This window comes from Monopterus albus, unplaced genomic scaffold (assembly GCF_001952655.1).
Source record: "Monopterus albus unplaced genomic scaffold, M_albus_1.0 scaffold51.1, whole genome shotgun sequence".
NCBI classification, from domain to species: domain Eukaryota; kingdom Metazoa; phylum Chordata; class Actinopteri; order Synbranchiformes; family Synbranchidae; genus Monopterus; species Monopterus albus.
The window spans coordinates 3171943-3182041 of record NW_018127931.1 but is presented as its reverse complement, the minus strand read 5'-3'; the positions used below and the strand labels follow the sequence as shown (position 1 = coordinate 3182041).

Genomic DNA, 10099 nt, shown 5'->3' with positions numbered 1-10099 from the left:
ATATGCTTCTTACGGAGCCACTCCTTGGTTATCCTGGCTGTGTGCTTTGAGTCGTTGTCATGAGCCACGACCCATCTTCAATGCTCTGACTGAGGGAAGGAGGTTGTTGCTCAAAATCTCACAATAAATGGCCCCATTCATCCTCTCCTTAATACAGTGCAGATGTCCTGTCCCCTTCGCAGAAAAGCACCCCCAAAGCATGATGTTACCACCCCCATGCTTCACAGTAGGGATGGTGTTCTTGGGATGCAACTCATCCTTCTTTTTACTCCAAACACGACGAGTGAAGTTTAGACCAAAAAGTTCTACTTTGGTCTCATCTGACCACATGACTTTCTCCCATGCTTCCTCTGCATCATCCAGATGGTCTTTGGCAAACTTCAGACGGGCCTGGACATGTGATGACTTGAGCAGGGGAATCTTCCTTGCAATGCATGATTTGAAACCATGACGGCGTAGTGTTCTACTGTAATGAGGTCACATTTTCTGTCATCCTGTGTGTCACTGTCATTGTAATAATGTTAGCAAGCTGATGTTAGTATGGCTTCACAGAGTTGCTCGCATGGATGTTGTGAGTTATTATATTCCTTGATACATACTGACAGCTTGAGTTCAGTTCAGCTCACTTCAAGTCAATTCAATTTTATTTGTTATGTGCCAAATCACACAAAAGTAATCTCAGGACAGTCTACATACTAGACCATACTGTTGTTGTTATTGTTGTTATTATTATTATAGAGAAAAACCCAACAAATCCCCCTTGAACAAGTACTTGGCGACAGTGGGCAGGAACACTGTTGCCAACTTGGCAACTTTCTCGCTAAATCTGGCGACTTTTTTTGTCAAAAGCGACTAGCGACAAATCTAGCAACTTTTTCTGGTGTTATTGGAGACTTTTCTGGTGTTTTGGAGACTGACGTGAAAGCACCTATCACTCTACAGTTCCTGTCCTCAACGAGCAGCGGGTGCTGCCGTGAGCCCCTCCCCCGTTCCGAGGCCCACACCGCTCCGCATCCACACTGCAGATGAATCACGCATGCGCAAAGCCTCCGCTGAGCATGGATGGAGGAGGAGGGATGGATGTAGAGTTAGCAATTACACTCCACATAACAGTCTTTTGATTAAATGTGATATTCTAATATTTTAACAATACAGGACAAAATTGATTTAGGTAATGTGGGTCTAAACAAATCATTGAAGTCATGAAGTTATTTTGGGAAGTGATGGCCTATTTCAATGGAAAATAAAAAACAAACTAAGAATCAACAGAAGGAAGTTCATTTGTAGCTGCTAAAGAAAGTAGGGAGATATAAGATAAGAGATGATAAAAGAGAGAAAGATCATAAAGTCTGAAGACTCAAGAATGGGAGGAAAATTAAGGATGGGTATGTGGAGATGATTAGGAAGAGCAGGAAAGATTAGAGGAAAGATTGGAAAACAGCTTTTTGGGGTTTTTGAAGAGAAGGAAAAAGAGTTGAGAGAAAATATTTGTGAATTTTTGGAGAGGATGAGGAAAGATACAAAAGCAGGAGATAATGGAAAGGTATGTGAAAGTAAAGGCGGTTGAAAGGAAAAGAAAGTAGGACAGATTAGATCATTTGGAGGTTTAGGAGAAGAGGTTTAAAAAGCGCTTGTAACAGAGGAATGTGTTGAAGCAACAGAGAGGAGTCAGATGGGCTGCTGCCTAGGGAAATCTCGCAAAACAGCAACAAGACAAATATGTAGAGAGAGAAACAGAAGTGGGAAGTGAAAATAAATTGGTAAGATTTATGAAGCAAGGCAAGAAATGAGAAACTGAAATGAAAATGAGGAGAGAGATCACAGAGGAGACAAGCTGAAGAAGGAAAGCGGGGCAAGAATGCATTGTGTACAGAATGTTTATGGAGAGAAAGTAACTGGGATAGGAAGAGAAAAGTGTGTCAGTAATAAGACAGAAAAGGAGAAAGAAGAACCCCCTGCAGCAGAGAAATACTGTAATACTAAGGCTCTTATCTCTTGGTGTAGCCATGTAAGACGAGGTCTAAATGTTTGTATAGGAACTGTTCACACAAACAAAGTTGATAGTTTCACACAAAGAACAGTCTCATCTTTTCTACATACATCTACTAATGCAGATACAGGCTCATTTATATTATTGATATAATTATATATATATATATATAGACATCTCCAGAACGTATGATCAATTATATCCTTAAAATCCTAGCAGCTTTAACGTAAAGTTATTACTGGGCAAAAGTGCCACACTCCGATTTCATGCACGTGTGCAGCTCTTCATCTAGCAGCTCCTGTGGCTGCTTGCTTGCTTGTTGTTGTTCCATTACTTCCTTTTAAATATCAAAAATAGCCTGGCAAGTTTGAACAGTCAGTGCAAATACATTGTTGACTGTGATTGCATCACAATAAAATCCAGCCTATGTTTCCCTCGTTGAATGTGCAGCAGCACAAGTAGGAAATGTTGGGCTTGCATCAGCAGTAGTTTGATATGACATTAGGTACAGTGGGTACGGAAAGTATTCAGACCCCCTTAAATTTTTCACTCTTATATTGCAGCCATATGCTAAAATCATTTAAGTTCATTTTTTTCCTCATTAATGTACACACAGCACCCCATATTGTGTATTGTGTGTGAAATAAGCATGGTTTATGCGCACAGTATTGTGTATGCGTGTTTAATAATTGAGACCCTTGGAGAAAACACAGGAGCTGGTTGAAGGTAAAAGGTTTTAGAAAGTAAAGAGATAAAAATAGTTGGAGAAATGAGATTTTTGAGAATGGATGGGGTGAGGAGGGATGTGAAGCAGTGAGAGGATAATAAAGAAGAAAAGTCATCCTTCCCCTCCTCTAGATGGAAACCTTGCAGCAATTTCTTGCTTTGCCCTCTTTTCCTCTATTTTTAATTCTTTGTACCACCCTAAACGTGTCTGATGCTGACACAGTGATAGCAGAGGACTGCCCAACCATGGCTACTCATTAACACTGTGTGTGTGCGTGTCCTCATTTTTCTATACTTGTGTGGCCCGAAATCAGAAAATTACTGTCTTCGCAGGGACAAAAAGTCATTTGTGGCGGCCAGAGGCTGGTCCCCATGATGTTCATTGAATTTTATGAAGACATTGAGGTCTAAGGTTAGAGCAAGTGTCTGCTTTGGTTAAGTGTTAGGGTAAGGGAAGGACAAAAAAATAATTAAAATGTGTGCACATCCAATCCAATTAGAACACAGGTGCAGGACAGCAAACCCAAATAATAACACAAGAAAAAAGAAAAAGATGTCCACAACAAACGCATTCTGTAAATCTCAATAAGCAATCAGCACTACCTAATCATTCTCAAACTCATTGTACAAAGTAGTAATACTAAATCAAATATTATTCCAGTAATAAAAAAACTCCCTAAATACAGAAAATTAAAAATAAACAAATAATACAGGTCATATAAGATAAGCAATATCGATATATTTTATAAAAAATGGTTTAATATCCAAAATCTTAATTTAAACAATGAGGGGTAGGTGAGTCACAATACTGGTTTGGGTAAATCTCCTGGAAATGAATGTAAGTCTATGTAGGGGCCCTGTAAGTGATGAAAACAAGAACGTCTGTGCGTGTATTTGCGTGCCTGGTTTTACTATCAGTGTGGGGACCAAAACTTGTTTACACACTGACATTGTGGGCACTTGGCTTTAACAGACAGGCCCCCACCATGTCAATAATTTTATGTTGGGAACTTGGTTTAAAGTCCCCATGGCATGCTCATTTTGCTCGTTTCCAGCCATTTAATGTTTAATCTTGATTACCTCTAGATTAGCTTGGCACCTCTCATAACTCCACATAGGTTCAAAGGTTCAAGGTTCAAAGTGTTTATTTGTCATGCGCACAGTTAGGAAGCGTGTTTCCCTGTACAATGAAATTCTTACTTTGCCGTCCACATGAATGCCACAAAATACAAGTGAAATATAAAGTAGATGAGGAATAACACAAGTCTAAATAGGCAGTAACACAAATCTAAGGCACTTTAAAGCAGCAAGTGAAGGAAGCAAATAAAAATAGAACAAGAACACAATATAATGCGGAGAGAATATATGCTACATGGGAGCCGTGGAGTGTAAATACTCAGCATTGAGTGTGCAATTATGCATGTGCAAAATGAGTATGTAAACAGTACAGAGGGCAGTGGAGTCCTGGTGATCTTCTCCGCAGTCTTTACCACTCTCTGAAGGCGCTTGCGGTCCATAGCAGTTGTACTGCCATACCAGACAGTGATGCAGCTGGTCAAGATGCTCTCGAGTATGCAGCTGTAGAAGTCACTGAGGATCCTAGGCGACATGCAAAACCTCCTCAGCCTGCTCAGGAAGTACAGCCGCTGTTGGGTGTGCTTGACCTGTGTGGTGCTAAGTGTGTGGTGCTAGCTGTGTGGTGTTAAGTGTCCAAGTGAAGTCCTCACTGATGTGGATGGCCAGGTATTTGAAGCTGCTCACCCTCTCCACTTTGAGCCCCTGGATGAACAGTGGCTGATGAGATCTCCTTCCTCATGTCCACTGTCATCTCCTTCGTCTTGTCCGTGTTGAGGCTGAGATTATTGTCCTTGCACCATGACCTGCGACACAGTCGTGGGTGAACAGGGTGTAGAGGATGGGACTGAGGACACATCCCTGCGGGGTGCCGACATTCATGATAATGCTGGCTGAAATCCTATTACCAATCCTGACAGTCTGGGGCCTGCCAGTCAGAAAGTCCAGGAGCCAGTCACTGAGGGTGGGGTGCAGACCCAGTGTGGACAGTTTGTGGGGGACACACTGTGTTGTGTTGAAGGTGGAGCTGTAGTCAATGAAGAGTATCCTGATGTAAGAGTCTCCATTTTCCAGGTGAGAAAGGGAATAATGGAGTGCAGCTGCAATAGCGTCTGAGGTGGCCCTGTTGGGCCAGTAGGCATACTGCAGGGGGTCCAGGGTGTCCGGTATACTGCTCTGGATGTGGGCTAGCATCACTCTCTCAAAACACTTCATAATGATTGGGGTGAGTGCTACTGGCCTGTAGTCGTTCAGGCAGGTGAATCATTGCTCATTAATCTGATTGTTAACCAGCACACATGCGGCAGGAACACTGACCTCAAGCAGTCAAAACAAACAGAGGTGTATTCAGAGGTGTCTCTATATTTTTGTCCTCCTCAGCTACATACATGAGAGGGTCAGATTATTAGGAACACCTCTGAATACAAGTTGACCTTTTTTGAAATAGCATTATCAAGAATGGAAACTGCATGTTTCCTCTCTCTCATTTTTCTCATTAGTTTGTTAACCTTGCTAAAAGACAAAAAGCTCATCTGCTAGCAACCCTGTCAAATGTTTGTACACTTTGTACTTAAATCTTCATGCTTACTGAATTTATTTTGCTAACCTGAATGTTGACAGCCTTGCAGCATTGTAGTGCTCTTTATGGTTTCTAAATAAATCAGATTTTTCACAGAAGACATTTTGCCTTGTCAAAGTAAGAAAAGCACAGGTGGATCTAATATCATTAATAATGACTGTCTTCCAGCAGTTAATTTTATTAGTTATCATAAAGTTATATTTATGTACAGTATTTTCTTATTTTTATTATGTCTTAGACATTGTGCATGAGAACCTGAAGATGGGTTCTGATGGGGAGAGTGACCAGGCATCGGGAACATCTTCAGATGAGGTTCAGTCTCCGACTGGTGTCTGTCTGAGGACCAGAGTCCACCGGCGGATCTCCATGGAGGTGAGGTATACACACACACACACACACAAACATTCACCCCCTGTATGAGTACATGGCGAATCTGCTTTCCACCCTTCACCCCCTCGATCCTCCGTCTGCTCTTCACTTCCACATCCTCTTCTGCTCCTCGGCCTCAAAGGAGATCTACGTATGTTGAAAAGGGGTTTGGAGGAGAAGTGGGGGGTCCTAATGGGTTCTCTGTGTCATAATACTGATAGCAGGTCTGCTCCCTGAGAACAATCACAAAGGCTGGTAAAGAGATGCAGTGTGATATTCTCATGTAATGATTTTTTACATGTTGTCCATCTTAGCACAGCTATGGCTGTCCCCATTGTTCCTTTTGTGAGGATGTAGCCGTCAATAATGCACAATTAAATGTGCCAAAGAATGGGAGAACATTCATGTGGAGGCTCAATATATGAATTAAATGATATTTACCATTTATTTGGCCCCAAAGAGGGGAGTGTCAGGCCATGCCATCATAAATCTTCAGAGCCCCACAATAAGCCTTTTCAGACCTAACATTGTAAATAATGTCTTAATAATGTCAGCAGCTGTGATCACAGGAACATCAAACTGATTGGGGATGATTTTTTAGCCTTTCACTTGACTGTGCTTGGCAATCCAACAACACTCATATGTATGAAATCTGAAATTATATAAAACTGAGACAAATACTCACATTTGAGAAGCTGGAACCAGAATATGTGCTGAATGTTTTAAGTTACTAGAGTGGTTAAACAGTTATCTGAATTATTGGCAATTAGATTTTTTTTTTTAATTCACAACTAGACAGCACTCAGAGAGCACAGACTTCCGCCAAGGCAGCTCAGGTTCCCCTGGCAATATCAGAATCTGAATCAAAATCTGCTTTATTGGCCAGGTGTGTCGTGTGGTAGTGGAAACGGACAGGACCCAATAAAGATGCCTGGAGACCCGGAGTAGCTTCGAAGACGTCTTTTATTTCATGCAGCATGGAGGGAAGTCATACACAACTTAGCAGTCGCGCAGAGTTCTCTATCTGACTGGTAAAGGGCAGTCCCTTTTATACCAAAAGTGATACAATTACACATCTATAAAACTCATACCATTGTCTCATATCTAACAACCCACATATCGTCCCCAGCTGTCTTTGGTGCCTGCACCTCTTCGCGACCAGATAGCCCATTCACATTTAAACAAAGACAAGTCGGCTTGTTTTGCATTCACACACAGACCCACTTAACATATTGCAAGTTCTGCTTTGTCTTGGGATGTCCTGCAGAGACCGAGGGCTCGACATCCTGAGATGACCACTTGGCCAGTTTAACATACAAATTAACATCACACATACACACAGACACCTGGTGTAGATCACATTCCAGCAGGGAGGTGTGATCAGACATCCACAAGCTGAACATATCATGCTACTAACAATATTCATCCTGCCTGCAGACTCTGCAATCTAGTTGACCTTGGCCTAGATGCAGCCTGCAGAACTCATGACAATGAACTGGGCATTTAACAGCCTGAGCTAGACATCCTGGCTACACTTAAACATTCCTATACAACAAGTATCTAATCAATATCTCACTGACTAAGAAATTACCTAACAGTATATTTACAGGTATTGCACTCAGGGTTATTGTCCAGTTCAGGGTTAGGGTTAGAGTCAAGTCAGAGTGACAGAGATGCAGTCATTGGTGTAGAGCGAAAACAGCAGAGGGGAGAGCACACATCCCTGGGGGGCACCTGTGCCTATTGTCCAGGTGCTGGATGTGGATTTCCCCAGAAACAATGTTAGGGATGCTAAATCAGCATCCATACAATAATAAAAAGAAGAAGAATAAAGACCAGGATAACATAGTATGGATGCTGACTCAGCATCCATACAATAATAATAAAGACCAGGATAACACAGTATGGCTGCTGAATCAGCATCCACACAATAATAAGAATAATAATAAAGACCAGGATAATATAGCATGGATGCTGAATCAGCATCCATACAAATAGCAGTATTAACATCAACAACCAGTGCAAACAATGCAGAAAAAGCAGTATGAATAGACAGTAAACAATGCAGACAACAAGGGAATGTTCATTGAAATGAGATAATTAGGGATAAAAATAAAGTACTTAAACTGAGTACTAGAGACCTGTACGAGTTTGTATAATCTGTACAATGTATATTTACAGGTCGGGGAAGCAGCTGCTGGATCTGAGGTGGGGAGGGGGAGGGGGGAGTGTTGTTTGTCAAACCTGCAGTAGAACACATTCAGGTTGTCTGCTAGTTGACAGTCCTCCACAGCAGGGGGGGGATGGTTTTCTATAGCCAGTGATGTTTTTCAGGCTGACACCTGAGCTTTCAGCTTTTCAGAGTAGCTGAAAGTAGAGTCCTGTCCCCACATCTGTAGGCCTCCTCTTTGGCGCGACGACTTAGCCTCCTCAGTCCAGCTCTTCACTGTTTTGACTACAGGCTTTGCGACTTTAAGTTTCTGCCTGTAGGTTGGAATAAGATGGGTCAGTGACCTGAGAGTCCGAGGGCTGCGTGGGGGACAGAGTGATAGGCGTCTTTTATTGTTGTGTAGCAGCGGTTTAGTGTGATTTTGTCCCTGGTGGGACAGGTAACGTGCTGTGTGTATTTGGGCAGTTTGTGGGTGAGATTTGCTCTGTTAAAGTCCCCGAGAACAGTGAGTGGAGAGTCGGGATGTTCTCGCTCCATGCTAGTTATCTGTTCTGCCAGGAGCTGTAGTGCGCTAGCTTGGGCCTGTGGCTTTAAATAGACACCCACCAGGATGAAGCTTGAAAATTCACAAGGAGAGTAGAAGGGTTTGCAGTTGATAAAGAGTCTCTGTGTTACATGTCCTCTGTAGCACTGTGACATATTCTTGTTGTAGTTTGACCTTTATATAATGGTTGTGTGTCTGTTTGACCTAATGCAGGGTTTAGCTACACACACAAAGTACAGGGACAGATGGGAGGATGAAGCCTGTGCTTTGACTCATTCACATAAAATCCTTCCTGCAGGGTTGTGCAGAGGTGTGGATGTGTTTATATATGCTTTAGAACGTAACCACGATGAAACTATGGCAAGCCATCAGGTTCAACAAACGTGGACATTAACACGTTTAGTAACTGCATGTTAATACTTTTAAGATGCATTAACACATATAGCGATGATACAGTATATGGTTATGACCTGTTAACATGTTACAGCTGGAAGCAACCAATTCGGCCAGTGATTTAAGGGGAGCCTATCACTTATTTAGTTCAGGCCTCTTATATATATGTTTGGCATTCTCATCTCTCTGGGCTGTGGATAATAAGTGAGATGCAGCAATTGTGCAGTAATGTTTTTCATCTTTAATTAATGCCAAGATGGCAAGACTAAAATACCAAACTATACAAAAGAGTATTAGAAGTCATTGTTTTACACTCCACAAAATTGCTCTGCTGAAGGTATCCCTATTTAACTACCCCACACTAAGTGGAACTAAGCTTAACCATGGAAGTGCATCTACATATGGTACCACAGTCTCTATGTTCGTCAGACCCTACTAGCCATGGTATAGGCATATGTAGGACCATATGCCAGGAAGAGTTGACTCTTGTATTATTAGCCAGTAGCACTGAAACTCCACTGGACACGTTAACATGCTCATCCGCTGAGCCCGATGCCCTGCCATATGAAACAATCAGAAAATAATGTTTTATTTATCCGATTTACTGCTTTGTTTTGTTTGTTCTGAGCCCTCTCTTTATTCACATGCTAGCTTGTGCTACCATTGCTGCTTGCTCTCTCTGTTGGTGGAGTAAATTTAGAACACAGGCAGTGAAATTTGTCTGAGAGATAAAGAGAGTGGCTCTTAGGTACCACTTGGATCATTTTATTCCTACCCATGAGCCCTTACACAGAACATAACTAGAAAATTAACAGGCCTGTGCTGCAGTTCTGTTGAATGTCTGGTGTTAGCCACTATGACCAGTCACATGACTGCAAACTATAAATTGACCCTTTCTCACAATGGTGACAGGAAGCAGCAGATAAATTGTTTTATGAGCACGATTTAAGTACCTGTGTGATCTCAGTTTCATGTGATGATTCTGCTGTTTGTATTAGCAGTGCGATCTCTTGCATAAAAGCCAAGTGCTCCCTTTTCTATAACCAAAGTTGGATATAGAAAAAAATCAGAATTGAGCACTAAGGCTTGCAGTGTGAATGTATTGTATTAGGCGCAAAACAATTTATTTCTAACTCAACTGTTATTCAGCTCTAGGTGTATAAGGCAGGCAGTGCAACCTTCGAAAAATAGTTGCAGGAGGGCACAGAATGTCTTTTACAATGTCAAACATGTTGGACTTGTTTTTGAATTGGT

At 41.8% G+C, this 10099-nt stretch overlaps 1 protein-coding gene across 3 annotated transcripts in view; it reads left to right on the top strand.

The window, feature by feature from the left end:
- cdk17 (cyclin dependent kinase 17) overlaps window positions 1-10099 on the top strand; it is a 53256-nt gene that overhangs the window by 20632 nt on the left and 22525 nt on the right. For all 3 annotated transcript variants that reach the window (XM_020601306.1, XM_020601305.1, XM_020601307.1), the window contains one exon: window positions 5608-5741. In XM_020601306.1, coding sequence (XP_020456962.1) covers window positions 5608-5741 — 134 coding nt within the window. The remainder of the gene's footprint in view (window positions 1-5607; window positions 5742-10099) is intronic.